Source organism: Phyllostomus discolor, chromosome 4 (genome assembly GCF_004126475.2).
Source record: "Phyllostomus discolor isolate MPI-MPIP mPhyDis1 chromosome 4, mPhyDis1.pri.v3, whole genome shotgun sequence".
In the NCBI taxonomy this organism is placed as follows: Eukaryota; Metazoa; Chordata; class Mammalia; order Chiroptera; family Phyllostomidae; genus Phyllostomus; species Phyllostomus discolor.
In genome coordinates this window covers 231,729-247,575 of record NC_040906.2, presented here as the reverse complement: position 1 = coordinate 247,575, position 15,847 = coordinate 231,729, and the positions used below count along the sequence as shown (strand labels likewise).

The following is a 15,847-nucleotide window of genomic DNA, read 5'->3' as shown; positions in this document are numbered from 1 at the left end:
CAAGGCAAGTCTACGACCACTGGGGGCCCCATCGGGGGCCCCGGGGGAGGGGGGGCGGAGGGAGGAGGCCAGTGTGCCCGCCAGTCTCCGCTCTTGCGCCCTGGCGGCCGCCACCCCCGAGCCCACGGAGGGGAGGCCCGCCCCGGGGAGGCGAGGGGTCGTGCCGCCACACAGTCCTCCGTGAGTCTCTGCCACCAGGGAGCACGGCCGGGCGGGGCGGGGCGGGGAGGCAGGGGGCCCCGGGCACAGGGCGGGCCCGTCCCACGGAGGTCCCAGGTCAGCCGGTCCCTGCAGATTGCGCCCCTCTCGGACAGCAGCTCTAGCGGGCGGAGGTCAGGTGGTTTCTGTTGTGGGAAAACCTGGAAGAGACCCACCCAGTCACTGCCCCAGGCCCGGGTGCAGGCCCCAAGGGAAGCCACCAGGGGGCGCCGGCTGCGGCCGGCAGCACCAGCTGCCCTGGGGGGCGGGGAGGGGGCACCTCCCAGTGTGGCCCCTTTGGGCTGGAAAGACCCAGTGCTTCCTCTGGAGGGAGGACAGCAAGGAACCCCCAAGGCCGCCCGGGGCCCTCGCCAGCCCCCTCACCTCTGCACCCGCTCCACCAGGTGAGCCATCAGCTTGTCCGAGATGCCGGGGCAGGACTCCTCCGCCAGGCTGAAGGCGTTCTCCAGCTCCTCCAGGGCGCCCAGGCCCCCGCCGCTCTGCCTGTGCTTCTCCTTGAGCTGGGGACACACGCCGGCATCCGGTCGAGGCTCGTGCGCACGCTCCTCGGGCCTCTCCTCTGACTCGCGTTTGGGGGCCCCACCGAGCCCCTGAGGGTCTCGGTTGTCGAGAGGGTCTCTGCCAGCCTCCCGTGCGGTGGCGGGCCCAGCTAACCACGGGGCTTCGTCCCAACTGTGGGCGGCAGCTCAGGACTCAGGCCCAGTGGCCGTGGGAGAACAGCTCAGAAACTAACTACCAGAGGGCAGCACACAGTGGGACGGCAGCTCGGACCCTCAGGGCTTCAGGACACGCCCCCTGGCCCCCGCGCTGGCTGCCCCCAGCTGTGGGAACCCCTGGCCTGGTGGGGGGAGGCGTTAGGTACAGGTCAGCTCAGCCACCCTGCCACGCCCCTCAACCCCACGTAAGTGTGGGGGGGGGTCAGTGGGGAGAGTCTGGGTGCCTCCAAGGACACGTCACCCTGCAGCCCACAGAATCAGCTCCCCCAGGGGTGCCCAAGCGGAGCTCTGCCACCCCACCGCTGGGTCCACTGCAGGGGCTGCAGCGGCCTAGAGCCCCCACCACACAAACGCTCACGGCAGCCTGGCAGACAGCAGCCAGGTCCTCCTGCGGGCGCCACCCGCTCCCCAGGCCCGAGCAACGTGGGGCCCGGCCTCAGACCCAAGTGCTCACCCTGAGCTCACGAGCCCCCAGTGCGCAGCCCCCTGCTCCACCTGACACCACCCTCCCCCACAAGTCCCGGGCTCCTGGGGTTGGGGTTGAAGACTGCCTGTTCTGCCCAGATGGCCCCCCTTCCTCGGGAAGGCCCCGCCGCGCTCTGCCCACCCACCCTGGACTCCAGGCGCTACTCTCAGGTGGGATGTGGTCACGTGACCGACTGCCACCCCGAGTCCAGGGCACAGGGCTCCTGGCTACACTGTCCCCCTGGGGTGCTGCCACCTGCCCATCAGCAGGCGACACAGACCTGGGAGTCAGTCACCCTGAAGCGTCCCTGCCCTGGGCCCGACGCCAAGAATGAGGCCTTGCGGGTGCTTCTGGTCACCCATGTGTGTGCAGTTCAAAGCCACCCTGGGGCCCCAGGAGACACGGGCAGGCCCGGGAACTTGAGAGTGCCGTGTCAGGGACGCCGTCCCCGATGTTCCCAGTCCTGCTACAAAGCCCCAGCCCCTGGGTCAAACCGCCATCAACCCAAGGGATCTGGGAACCCCGTGTACAGGTGCTACGGTCCCCGCCCCACAAGGCCCCCGGCCTGGCCTCACCTCTCCGAAGACGGGCCGGACGAGCGTGGACAGGCACTGCGACCGCGGCTGCCTCTTGACAGGCTCCGCAGGCTGCAGGAGCAAGGCCACAGCGGGTCAGCAGGGCAGAGGCCCCGCCCCGTCCCTGGCCTCCTTGAAAGGCGCACAAGGTCAGGGGCTGGGAGCCGGCGCCACCCTCAAGCCGCCTCCTCAGCGGACAGGCCCCCACACGTGCAGGACCCCACCTTCTGGGGACCGTGCAGGGCCGTCCCCTTGTGCAGCTTGCCGTGCGGGCTTGGCCGGATGGTGGGGGGGGAACGTCCAGACGGGGCCCTGCTCGCCGTCCTCGGCGTCCCCGTCCCTGTGGCGAGGGGAGGCGTCACGAGTGCCCTCCCAGAGGGCCAGGACGCAGGGGTCAGGGCGCACACGCCGCTCGGCACCCCCACACTCCTCTCGGAGGCAGCCCGGCGGCCGCACAGGCACCCGCACCCGCACCCCGGTCCCCGCCCCGGAGCGGGAGCCCCGCGGCACAGGCGGGCGCGGGCCTACATGTCCGAGTCCTCGGAGCTGGACTCCTCGCCGTGGCCCTCGGACTTCCAGCGCTTGTAGCGGTCAATGAGCTCGGTCAGGAAGGAGGTCTTCCGCGTGTAGCGTGTGATGAACTTGTGCTTCAGGAGCTCTTTGGCCGTGGGCCGCTGCGGGGGCAGGGGGTGGCCGCGAGTCACCGGGCGCGGGCCCCACGCCCCCCTGCGCCCCCCATGGACCCCCGGAGAGGCCGGAGCCGCCCTCCCCAGCCCAGGGGGCTTACGAATCGGGGGTCCTTGTTGAGGCAGGCCTCCACGAACTCCTTGAAGGGCTTGCTGTGGTGGCCCTCCAGCGTGGGAGGGCTGTTCTTGGGGATCAGGAACAGGACGCGCATGGGGTGGAGGTCCGAGTTCGGAGGCTCGCCCTTGGCCAGCTCGATGGCTGTGATCCCCAGGGACCAGATGTCGGCCTGCACGGAGCCACACGGGGCGCTCGCCGCCAGAGGCTCCCCGAGCCCCGCCCACGCCCCCCCTTCCCCCCCGAGGCGCGCACCTTGAAGTCGTAGGCCGACTGCTTGATGACCTCGGGCGCCATCCAGAAGGGGGTGCCCACGAAGGTGTTCCTCTTGATCTGCGTGTCCGTGAGCTGCCCCGCCACGCCGAAGTCCGCCAGCTTCACGTCGCCCTGCTCTGAGAGCAGCACGTTGGCCGCTGCTCGACAGAGGACGCAGGGCGTCACCCGAGGGCCCCCCGCTCCCCGGTGTGCACCCCTGAGGGCGGGCCCGCTGGCAGCCCTGGGCCTCCTGGGGACACCGGCAGAGCCGCCCCCAGGCCCTCGGCGTGTCCACCCAGCAGGCCCGAGACAGAGCCAGGTCTGTCCACCCCCAGGCCCAGGGCCACAGGGCAGTGCCTGCGGGCACCAGCCCGTGGGAGGGGCTCACCCTGCGCACACCCCCAGCCTGAGCTCCGAGGCCCCGCCAGGGGCTGCCTTGCGTGGCAGATGCAAGAACGTAGCAACTGCCCTTGTCTCCCAGACCGCCCAGCAGGCAGGGGACCCTGGGCCCCCCTCGCCCCATCAGTGTCTCCAGGCAGCCCCTCAGCCGAGGCCACTCAGCAGGGCCGGCTCACACCTCGCACAAACAGAATGTGCGCTGTCAGCTTCGGTCAAGTCCCTCCTCGCACTGGGCGCACAGTAGGTGTTTTCCCCACACGGGACCCGGTGCCAAGAGAGCTCTCCCTGTTATGGGCTGTGTCTTCTGGCCGCAGAGCTGGCGGTTGCACTCAGACCCTGGGCCCACCAAGCCCCGCGGACCCCCCCGCCCCGCAGGCACCGGATACCACCGCCGCCCCATGCCCACAAGGCCCCGCCACACCCTGGCCTCCCGGGCCCAGGGCCCCGGCGGGGGAGCCACGCCCCGAGGGACCTTTGATGTCTCTGTGGATCTTGCGCTCCGAGTGCAGGTAGTCCAGGCCCTTGAGGATCTCCCGCAGGACGGTGGCGATGTAGGCCTCCTCCAGCGGGCCGGGTTTCAGCTGCGCGAAGACGGGGCGGTGGGGCCGCGGCGCCCGCCCAGGCCACCCCCTCACCCCTGCCTCCACCCCACCCGGACCCTCGCGGAGGACAGAGCTCAACCACCTCTCCACCAGGGGTGACCCTGTGGGTGGCGGGGCCTCCCACTCCGCCAACAACTTTGGGAGGGAGACAGCGTTTCAGACGGCAGTCGGGTGCGTGGGGTCAGGCTGTCTGTGCGGCAGTACACACACCACCAGTGCCCTGGCCTCTGCTGCGAAGGTGACAGACGGGAGTGCGGTCCTGGCCACACCCCTGCGCCCCTGTGTCGGGGCCCCCAGCAGGGAGAGGCCCAGGGCTAACACCAGCACCCGGTCTGGGCTCAGCCGGCTCCTGACTGCCACCTAATGCACCACGGCAGCCGAGGGGTGGAGGCCCAGGGGAGCCCAGGGGAGCCCGGGGCCACCGCAGGGACAACCCCATGGCAATCGCCAGTCTGGTCCTGCCCCCGGCACCCTGGCACGATGCCCACGGTTGTGGCCTGCACCTCACCAGGTCCAGCGCGGAGCCACCGCCCAAGTACTCCATGATAATCCACAGCTTCGTGCTCTGGGGCCAGAGAAACGCCTGTCAGCCCGCGGCAGCGAGCGAGGGCCCCATCCCCACGACACACTCCCTGGCAGGGTCCGTCCCTGGGGCCTCCAGGAAGGGCCTCCAGCTGCGAGGCCCGGCCCGGGGCCCCCCACTCCCCTGTCACACCTGGGACGGCAGCCCTGCAGACAGACCGGGTGCGCCGGGCAGCAGCAGAACCGCCCTGCGACACCCACCAGGGGCCCGAGGGAGCCGGCCGGCCGGCCAGCCCAAGCGCAGCCTCGACGCCGCACGCACCCTGAGCCCCAGGGGGCTCCCCACCGGGCCCCAGAACACCGGATGTCCCCCCGAGCCGGGCCCCGGCCCTGGCACCTTCAGGTAGGAGCCAAAGTAGCGGGTGATGTAGGGGCTGTCGCACTGGCTGAGCACGGTGATCTCCTGCTGGATGTCCTCGATCTCGTCCTCCGCCTCCTCCAGGTCGATGATCTTGATGGCCACCACCTCCTTGGTGCGGTTGTCGATGCCCTTGAACACCTCCCCGAAGGAGCCCTTGCCGATGCGGTCCAGCTTGGTGAAGAGCTCCTCGGGGTCCACCCGTGGGTGCTGCGGACACGGGGCGGGCGGGCAGCCCGTCAGCGGGGGGCGGCCCCGCGGGCACACGGGTCCCAAGCACAAGGAGCTCACCCAGGTCCGATTGCCTTTCTTCTCTCCTCTCCTTCAGTTCAGAAAGCCCCAGGGTGCCCGCCACACCAGGGGAGACCCGCAGAGGGCACGGAGGCCGGGCCCCGGCCGAGGCTCACTGGTGGGTCAACAGGGACCAGCAGGGGGAGCTCGGAGAGGTCAGTGGCCAGGCCGTCCTGGGACGTGCCCATGCTGTCAACGTGACAAACGTCCCACGCGACAGGCTGGCACCCTGGGGTGAGGGCCGCACGCGGCTCATAACCCCAGTTCTTCTCCTGTGAGCCCGACACCGCCCGGGCCCTGACCGATGCACCTCAGCTCGCTGGTTGGATTAATCCATGTTTCTCATTCCCTTCCCCTCTAAAAACAAATACATTCTTTTAAAAAACTGCTTAGAAAAAAACCTCTCTTAACTAAACACAACACCCAGGTGAGCACCAACACACTTCACGGCCTGGCAGCCACACCCCTCAGAAAGGGCTTCCCCCACCCCCAACTGCCCTCAGGACGCTGCCCCCTCACACCAGCCAGCCCTGAGCTTGACCCTGGGCACGCAGACACCGCAGACCTCGGCCCCGACCCAGTCCTCGGACTGAAACATGGACAAGGCTGGAAGGTGCAGAGGGCGCCCGGGGCCGAGAGCCACGCTCTGGACAGTGACCTCAGTGCGGGGGGCAGAGATGGCTCCGTGTGGGGCTGCGTGGGCAGGGACGGCAAGGCCAGAGAGACGGCCAGGACCCCCCTGGGCGTCCCCGAGGCCCTGCCCACGCAGCTCTTTGGCCCCTGAGAATACGGCGCCCTACCCCCACCCCCACAGACGTGTTCCCCGGAGGCCAGGCCGGCCCTCCGGGGCCCAGTGACACAGGCGCCGGGTGCCCAGGGCCCGAGCGTGATTTAGCGGCCGTGGCAGGGCCAGGGAAGGGCTGGGGGCGGAGTCTACCATCAGGTCCGGACAGAGGCAGGAAAGATCCCACTCCGCAGGCTGCAGACCCCCTGGGGCACCCCTGCCTCAGAGGAGGCCACCCCCCCCCAGCACCTGCAGCAGGGCCGACGAGAAGTGAGAAACCACACCTGCTGCTGCGGGAGGGCGTGCCCCTCGGAGCACACGCTCACACCACGTGCACCGGGCTCGCCCCAGTCAGCGCTCGGCCCGGCCCTACCTGCCCCAGACTGACACTGCATGCTACATGTGGATCAAAACCGGCCTCCCTGGGGCCCCTGACCTGCAGGGTTGAAGGGGACGCATGCAGGCTCCCACCTGCGGACACGCCGGGGCCGATTCTGGGCGCCAGGTGAGCCAGAGGGGTGAGGGCCGCAGGGGCAGGAGGGCGGGCACTGCCAGGGCCGGAGCAGCGTCCCCACACAGAACCCGGCCCCCCAAGGCAGGCTGGGCGGGGCCGGGGGCTGCGGCCACAGCAGGTGCCCCAAGCAGGCCGGTGATGTGTCCACCACGCCCTGGTTCAGCCGGTTAAGGAACGTGGCCCTTCTCACGCCCTCACCGGAACTGACAGCCCAGCGTGTGCGGAGGGGCCGACAGCCTCGGACGTGTGCGGTCGACGGCGAGGTCGAGGGCAGGTCGAGGGCAGGTCAAGGGCAGGACAGGGACGGCAGAGCACGCCAGCCAGAAAGGACAGCTGCCTCTCACCAGTGCACGGCCCACCCTGCTGACCGCTTAGCCGTCAGCACGAAACACCTTCCTGCTGGAGGCAGAGCCAGCTCCCCTCTGGGTGGGGCACCTCGCTGTTCCCCACTCGGCCTCGGCCTCGGCCACATGTGGACTGTGGTCGGAAAGGGCCCCTCGGCCGGCTCCTCTCCCGCTGGCCCCGACAGCGCCCTCCCACAGCGCAGAATGGGCGCCTGCAGGCGGCCCCCAGCTCCAGCTCGTGTTGGGGCCGTCCTGCAAGACACCGGCCATGCAGTGACTCCAGGCCAGCCGGTGCCCTCACCTGTGTCCTCTGCCACTGCCAGGACAACCCCTCGCCCTGTAAGGTGGCCTGAGAGGTGACCCAGAGGGGCCGAGGCCTGGCAGCACCTGGGCACCACTGCCCCTCCCGCTCTCGGGGGGGCCCCCCCCGGACCACCCTCAGGCCTCTGCCGGTGACGTGTCCCCCTGCCTGGCTCTGCTAACAACAGGAGTCACTCGCTGTGCACACAGGGCCAGAGCCGCATCTGGCCCACCGCGGCCACCCGAGGGGACCCCGGGCAGCACCCTCAGACCCCTCCGCCTCGAGCAGAACACAAAACACCCCTGAGCTCAAGCTGGGCTCGACAGGGAAGGGGGACCCCAGCACTCAGCGCCCACACTCTGAGGCTCAGAGCATGACCCTGGTGCTACATGCAGCCGCAGGGCCAGCCCCTCCCCGCCCTGCCCCGCTGGGTGAAGGGCTGCCCTCTTGGACGGTGCACGTGTCCTGGGCACGTGCTCAGGTCACTGGACCGGCTCTGGCGGTCAAGACCCTCCTTCTCCGAATCAGCCCTGGTGCTGCCAGGTGGGGGTCCACCACCGTGTGGCGCCGTGTCTGCCATTAGCGTCGTCACCCCACAAAACAAGAGAAGCCAAGCTGTCGCCGCCCACCACACGGCGGGCGGCAGCCAGGGAGCACCCCAGCCACTCTGGCCCTGCAGGCGGGGCAGGGGCTGGCGAGGAGGAGGGGCATGCAAGGCCGAGTCCAGAGCACAGGCTGTGGGGGACCCCCCCCCAGGGCAGCGACAACATCGCAGGAGAAACTGCTGTCTGGTCAGGCTTCCTGCCTCCGACAGGGCCAAAGGCCGAGTCTCCGGCCCCTGAAAGGACAGAGGGGGCTTCCTTCCTTTGGGGTCGCTTCCCCGGCTCCTCCTCCACGCCTGCATCCCTCCCCAGTCTGACTGGGCACCCAGGCCCAGCTCCGTCAGCACTCGGGTCAGGGGGTGCTCACAGGACCCGCAGGACCTGCACCTGCAGCCCTTACAGACGAGCTGGAGGCACACACTCCCCCCAGGGCCTTCGTCGCGTAACTCACCGGAGACACAGGGCAGGTGCGAGTGAAAATCACGTAATTCGGCACCAGTCAGCAGACCCCTGTCCCCGTCTGTGGTCACAGCTGGTCCTGGGTGCCTGCCCAACAGCTGTGCGCGGCCTCCCGGGTTTCCCCAAGGAGCCCAGCCGGGTCTGGAGCTGAACCCTGGCTCCCACTCCTCCTGGCCACACGTGGACACACGCCCCCCCACCCCCGCACGCTGTCCCGACTGACCCCGCACACCATTCGTACCGAGGCGAGGACTCTGTCTCAGAGACCCTCCCACACCTGGATGCAGTCAGCCCAAATCTGTCCGAGCCGGCACTTCAAAGGGAATGCCTACCACCATGGTTTAGTGCACTTCAAATCAGCATCACATCTCACCTGCTTTGAAATAACAAAAGGAAGGAGACACAGACCACCAGCTGCCCACACAACCCCCTTTCGGAGGTGAGCAGCAGGTCCTCATTCCAGGCAAACTCACGGCACACGGCAGAGGGTCCCTGGGGTCAGCCAGTGTCACCAGTTACAGGACCCAAGCAGCCCAAGACGCCAGCGGACAGCAAGCAGCATCCAGGTAAGCACACCCGGCCTGAGCAAACCACCTCCCGCCAACGAAAACGCGCCCGGGGCCTCGCTTTCCCCACACACGGACTCATGGGCAGCAGCTGCTTAACCACATTCCCAGCCGCCCCCAGTGCCCCTCGGGGAGGGGGTCCCCGGAGCTCCTGCCACAGCCCAACACGGCCGGCGTAACCACAGCCCAGGCCCAGCCTCCGGGGTGGACTCCGACCTTCGCGTCCCTGCCGAGGCGCAGGCCCAGGCCCCGCCCTCGCGCCCCGCCGCGCCCCCGGACGGGTCTCTGCACACTGGACACGGATCCTGACACTAACCGCGAACAGGGGCGTCTGCCCCACAAAACGCTGCCCCGGCCACCCTGCGTCAGCCCCGCCCCCCACTCTGCCCACACGTGCAACACCCTGGGGGGCTCCTCTGAAACCCCGGGACCGTGTACCAGAGAGACTTGGCGCAATAAGATGTCCCTGCACCCACTCAGCAGCCGGAGCTCTCGTCCCAGGGGGCTCAGCACGCGTGCGCTCACGACCCCGAGTTCCACCCTCACCTGGCTGGCAAATCCCCTGAGGTGAGCCATGTCTGCGCCGCCCTCAGACCATCCGGTGCAGCCCCAGGAGGCCCCTGGATCCCGCCGGGAGCTCTGGAACCCGGACGCTCGCTTCAGTCAACTGCGGGGAGAGCAGGCCAGCTCGGTGCCCCACTCAAAGCACCCGGGTTCCCCGAGCAGAGCGGCCGCCCCCTCCTCCGACCGTCTGGGAACCAGCTCGGTTGGGGGCGGGGCGCGCTGGAGTCAGGAGAGCCCCCAGGCCGGGAAAAGACCCCACTGCAGCGCGCCCACCAGGACCACCGACCCCCGAGGGCACCGCCCGCCCTGGGCTCCCCTGAAGCCCCTCCCACCGCAGCCCCCAGCCCCTCCTCCCCCGCCCCACTCGCCCACCGCTCGGCCCCTCCCCAACCGCCCCAGGCGCGGGCTCGCCCGGCAGCGCGCCCACCTCCGGGGCGCGCCATCCCGGCCTCCCCCGGCCCGCTCCGCAGGGCCCGCGCAGGCTCCCACCCGCAGTCTCCGCTCGCCCTGGGACGCCCGGGCCCTTCAACCCTCGAAGCAACGGCAGTAGCGGCGTCGCCCGGAGAAAGGCCGCCGCCGGCAGCGACGGAGAGGGCGGTGCGCGGCGTCGTGGCCCAGCGCGGGACTCTCTGGGACACCGAGTCTCTCCACTCGCCCCGAGCCTGGACGTCCGCCGGTGCTGGACTACAAGTCCCGGCAGGCCACGGGGCGGGGTGGTGTCGGGGTCCGGAGGCGGGCCGCGGGGCTCGCTGGGACTCCGAGTCCGGCTCTCTGAAAGGCTCTGGACTACGTCTCCCGGCAGGCCGCGGGGCGGGGGCGGTCCTGGAGGCGGGGCCGAGCTCTGGGGGCGGGGAGAGGCGGGGCCCGGCAGGCCACTGAGGCCGCCCTCCTCTCCTCCGCTCCTCCTTCCCTCCTCCTCTCCTGCAGACCCGGGTTCTTCCTGCATCCTTCCCCCGCCCTCCTCCCTGCTGTTCTGCACCCCACACCCCGCCGCACCGCTGCCACCGTGGAGGCTGTGGGCCCGGCGGTGGCAGCAGCCCAGTGATCGAGGAGGGATGAGAGGACCGAAGGGACGGGTCCGGCCACACCTGAGAAGTGTGTCGCCGGCTCGGCAGGCCGGGCCCCCCAGGGCCGCCACTCAGTGCAGTCCCCAGACGGGAACACACGCCGTGGGACCCCACTGGCCTGGGGTCTCGGGGAGTCAGGTCCACAGGGACAGAGACGGGGCGGGGCGGGGCGGGGCGGGGGAGAGGAGGGAGCGTGCAGCGGGCAGAGCGCGCCAGGCGGGCCAGTGGCTGCACGGTGTGAACGTGCTCAATGCCACCGACCTTCGCCCGATGAGATGGCGAAGGTTATGTGCATTTTATCCCACTTAAGAATAAATAGAATGAGACAAAAAAGGAATTAAGTTCTGACCGGGCTACAACATAGAGGAGCCTTGAAAACTATGCAAAGGGAAGTGAGCCAGTCTCAAGGAGACAAATATTGCACAATTTCACTGTATAAGGTGCCCACAATAGACTCGTGCAGGAGACAGAAAGTACAACAGAGTTTTCCGGGGGAGGGGGAGCTAGTACTTAGCAGGTGCAGTGTCTGTCGGGGTGATAAAATGCCCTGGAAATACACTGAATGCCACTCAACTGCACACTTAAAAATGGGCCAAATCCCCCTGACAGGTGTGGTGCAGTGGATTGAGCACCCGCCTGTGGACCAAAGAGTTGTTGGTTCGATTCCCAGTCAGAGCACGTGCCTGGGATGCAGGCCAGGTCCCCAGTGGGGGCGTGTAAGAAGCAGCCACACAGGGATCTTTCTGTCCCTCTCTCTCTCCCTTCCTTTCCCTCCCTCTAAAAATAAATAAAATCCTTTAAAAAAATGGTTCAGATGGTAAATTTTTATGTTATGTGTATTTTACCACAAAACAAAACAAAGGTAAATTGGGCTTTATCAAAAATTTTAAATTTTGCTTTTAGAGCATTAACAGAATGAAAAGGCAAGCTACCGACTGGGAGAAAAGTTTGGAAATCACGTACCTAACTACATAGAGAGAAAGAACATATAAAAACCTCTCAAACCCAACAGTTAGAAGACAGTCCAACGAGAAAAAATGAGTCTAGACACAGAGGGATGTGCGGGTGGCAAACGGCGGGTGAGCAGGCACCCCGACGTCATCGACCCTCAGGAAAATGCAAATTGGATGAGACGCGGCACACACATTAGAACGGCTAAAATAAAAAGCGCTGGCACCAAGTGTTGGCAAGGGCAGGGTGACCAACCCTCCTCTTCCCCCAGGAACTTCCCGCTTTTAACACCCAGAGTCCTGCGCCCCAGGAAGCACCCCCACCCCAGTCCGCCGCTGGCTAGGCAGGCAGGGGGTCACTTGGTCACTGCAGGTGAGGAGGTGGAGCCCAGGACTCTCGTGCCTCAGAATCTGTGCGAATGTTGAAGGGTGCGGCTGCTGTAAACTCCAGCTGAGCAGGTTTTTAAAAGTCAATCACACACCACCCGTGGGCCAGCATTCCCGTTCCTGGGTGCTTACCCCGAGAACAGAAAAGTGGGCTTTACACAGAGGCCTGTGTGTCAGTGTCCACACCCTGTCCGGTCACCATAGCCCCGAGCCAGGGGGCCCCTGGAGGTCCTTCAGCCGCCAGTGGGCAAGCTGTGGTCCACCTGCACATGGGGTCGCCCACGGGTGCAGTGACGTGGGGTAACCAGAGAGACACGTGTGAGAGAAAGAGGCCAGTTCCAAAGGCCGTGAGGCACGTGATTCCGCGGAGGAGACGTTGTCAAAAGGTCCAACGGCAGCGAGGAGAACGGACCGCTGGCGTCCAGGGGTTGGGGAGCAGCACGAGGGGTGCTCAGGGTGCCTCTGCACCCGAACTGCTCTGCATCCTGATGGTGGGTGGGGGGTCCCACAAAGCAGTTCGTGTGTTAAACTCGAAACTGAACACCAAAAAAGGCAATTTTTCTGTATTTTTGTAACAGTGTTAATTTTTTTTATTTTTAAATTTATTTACTTTTAGAGAGAGGGAGATAAATTTATATTTATTTATAAGTATGACAAAATGCACATCCACGTGCAAGAGACACATGCATGGATCAGTTGCCTCTCGTGTGCCCTCTACCGGGGTCCTGGCCCACAACCCAGGCAGGTGCCCTGACTGGGAATCGAACCAGCGACCCTTTGGTTCACAGGCTGGCACTCAGTCCACTGAGCCACACCATCAAGGGCACTGTAGACTTTTTTTTTTACTTTTTAATCACTGTACATTTTTAAAAGAAATATCAAAAACTTAACAATAATTCCTCAATATCAAAGATAGAGTTGGCGTTCAACTTTCACACGTATGTGCACATGTACACAGGCCTGTGACTTCGTATGTGTGACTGCCCGGTAAGGTTCACGTCTTAGGATTGGTGGGCTTGTCTCTTTTCCCGCTTGTCACTCAGGTGCTGAAGAAATCCACCACCTGCCCTGTGGAGGGCCCCAGACTGCCCTTTGCAGGTCGACCCCCATGATGTCTCACTGTCCTGTGCCGTCACCGTCGGACCCGAGGCCCCTGTCACCTTGAGGAGGCCCAGGTCGCCTTTACCGGACTGCTCACACACCCCAGGTCAGGGGACGGCGGCATGTCTTCCAAGAAAGTCCTGGAGCCCCAGGTGCGAGGCCGCCCCGCTCTGCACCGCCCAGGGTAAACGCAGCTCGGTGCTGAGGGGCACTGCCCTGCAGGGGTGCCCAAGTGGGGCTGGGCGGGCACCGGAGGAGGGCACAGCCCCCCAGGGACTGCTGGCATGCCTCTCCTCAGGAGGGGGGGGGTACCCAAGAGGAGAGAGAGTTGGAGACAGAGTTAAAGCCAGGGGAGGCTGGGGGGCGGGGGGCGCAGGGCCCAGGAGATCTGGGGCGTCTCAGCCTCAACTCCACGCAGGGCCCCATGGCACCGGCCCCGAGCACCAGCTTCCCGCGTCAGAAGAGCCCCGGCGCCAGGGCTGGGACAGCTGCACCCCTGGGCTCGGGCCTGGCCACCGGGTGTGGGACAGACGGCCTCACGTCAAAGTGAGCCTGAAACCAGCCAGAAAAGTGGGCATTGGTGTGGCCCGTCACCACCGGAACCAGGACGTGCGACCGACCCCAGGACTGAATCTCCAAGGGCGGGTCCCTCCGAGGGCCGGGGACCAAGAGGACAGCGGGATCCGCACCCAGAAAGACCACTCGGACCGCCTCCGGCCGACCGTTCTGTGAGGAGGGGGAAGGGCAGGTCAGGGGCTCGGAGCTCAGGGAGGAGGTGGGCGGGGGGCAGGCTGCAGCCCGGTGTCCTGCCAGCATCCCCGCATCCGCTCCGTGGGGACTGGTCGCCTGGGTCCTGGGCCTCAGGCTCTCCCTGGAGCATCTGGGGAACTGGTGCACCTGGGTCTCGGGCTGTCTGTCCGCCTGCAGCACAGAGGCCCGGTCGCTCGCGGGCCCCCTGGAGTCAGGGTGGGTCGGGTCGCACGGTCCGTTCCCGGAACGGCAGCTCTCCGCATGCGTCAGTCACCCGGCGCAGGGGCTAGAAGCTGAAGCTGAAGAATGTTTAACTCCTGGGTTCCCCTGTCCAGCCCGTATCCCAAGCCCAACCCCGGGGCGTGAGTGCAGCCGGGGGGTGTGGCCCAGGGCCCTGGTGGGCCGTCCCACCGCTCCACGTGGCCGCGTGTGGCCGCTCGTGAGCAGGCGGCGTGTCGGCAGTGTGGGCTCAGGGCATCGCTGTGTCCCCAGCCAAGGCTCGGAGACGCTGCCAGCCCCCTCAGGCGACGCTGAGGCCACTGGACCACCAGACGGGGAACGCAGGGCCAGCCTGCCCCGCCTCTTCCCCGGGGGCCACCACAGGCTGGGGGAAGCCGGGCCGCCGCCATATCTTTCCCTGGTTATCCAGTCCCCTCTCCTGCCCGGGGACCCAGATCCATGGAGCGGCCAGGCCTGGGCACTGGGGAAGGGGCTTGCTCGAATGCACTGGGTGGGACCTGGGGGCCTGAGCCACCGCCTGCGCTGGGACAGAGAAGGTGAGCGTCACCGGCTAACTACCTGACCGGGAGACTCCCTGTTACCAGAAGTAGCCACACAGCACCCCCCCCCAACCCCCACCACCCGTCAGGCTGTTCCCAGACACAAGGCCCGTAAATCCCCCGGGACTCTGTGTTCCCAACCAGCCATCCCTGGTCAGAGGACACTGTCCGGTGAACAGCTGCCCAGGTCACCTAGGGCAGAGCGGCAGGGGGACGCACCCACCCGGGGGGTCTGCTGCTGCACACCCTTAAACCCTCCCGCCCTCCCCTTGCTGCCGCTACAGTCTGCTCAGACCCGGCCCGCGGAGGGTCGCAGCACCCTGCCCGGAGCAAAGGCCCTTAACTGGACGTTTTTGGCTCCTGGTCCTCGCTCGGCCCCTCGGCTGCCTCTCGGGGCTGCCCCCCGACCTGCGAGTGCTGGGCCTCCGAGACACCCATCAGAACCTCTGCGCCTGCCCCTCCGTTTAGACCAGGCGACCCCATGGCCGTTCCTGCCCGTCACCCCAGCCGCCTCGCTCCCCGGCCACCGGTCTGGGCCTCTGCTCCGCTGCCTGGGGCCGGTCCCTCCGCCCTTCCAGAGGCTGGTCCGCAGGCCCCGAAGGGACTCAGAAAGAGAAGAAAGTGAGAATACGGTTTTTATCCACTCTCCGAGGAAGGAGAGGAGAGCTGCCCACGGTGTGCAGAGACACACGCGCATGGAGGGGCGGGGGCCGTGAGCCTGCACGGGGCTGTCCGTGGACTAACAAGGGGGGGGGCTGTCGTGCGGCCCCTGGGCCCTGGGGCGGTGTGCCCGAGGCTGTGGTTTGCCCGCTGTTTTCTCCCGCCTGCGGCTGTCGGGCGGCCAGTTCTGTCCCTACCTCCGGTCCTTTCCAGGCCTGGGGACCCGCAGCCCCGAGGAGTGAGAGGGCGTCACGGTGAACAAGGTCACAGGCCCGCCCGCCCGGCACACGGGGCCACGATGGCAAACGGCCCTGGCTGCTCCCTCGCACTCCCCGAGCCCCTTCCGCCCTCCGCAGCCTGGCCCAGGCGGGCGCCCTGGCGGGGAGAGAGGCAGAGCCAGAAACACAGGCGGAGGAGAGCGGCCGGCAGGCAGGCGGCGGAGGAGGAGAGGCAGGGAGACACAGGCAGGTCATACACGCCCGAGACGCAGCGCTCCCAGCTCCATGAGTCCGTTTCTCTGCCACGTCTGTGTCGGCGAGGTCCTCTGCAGAGACATCGGTTCCCTGGGGCCCCCACCCACGGTGGGCCGCGAGAGGGGAGCCGGCCCCCGGCGGCACCGACCCACGGGAGTCCCAAACACCGCAGGTCACACGGTCCTGGCTGCTGGGCACCCGACAGGGAGCCCTGCCCTGGGTGGGGGGTTCGACTGCCAGGGGCGGGTGGGGGCAGCCTGAGTGACCGGGGAAGGGGGAGCT

General features: G+C 67.2%; 1 protein-coding gene across 1 annotated transcript; it reads right to left on the bottom strand.

Annotated features, from left to right (window-relative positions):
* Nucleotides 1-211: 211 nt before the first annotated feature.
* Nucleotides 212-10,062, bottom strand: STK25 (serine/threonine kinase 25). Its single transcript, XM_036022622.1, is given in 13 exon segments — nt 212-359; nt 583-719; nt 1,977-2,048; nt 2,201-2,269; nt 2,271-2,316; nt 2,505-2,650; nt 2,764-2,949; nt 3,033-3,190; nt 3,904-4,012; nt 4,542-4,598; nt 4,953-5,183; nt 9,381-9,501; nt 9,888-10,062. Coding segments are annotated over 12 exon segments (1,281 nt in total). The 5' UTR covers nt 9,411-9,501; nt 9,888-10,062; the 3' UTR covers nt 212-319.
* Between the last annotated feature and the right edge of the window lie 5,785 nt (nt 10,063-15,847).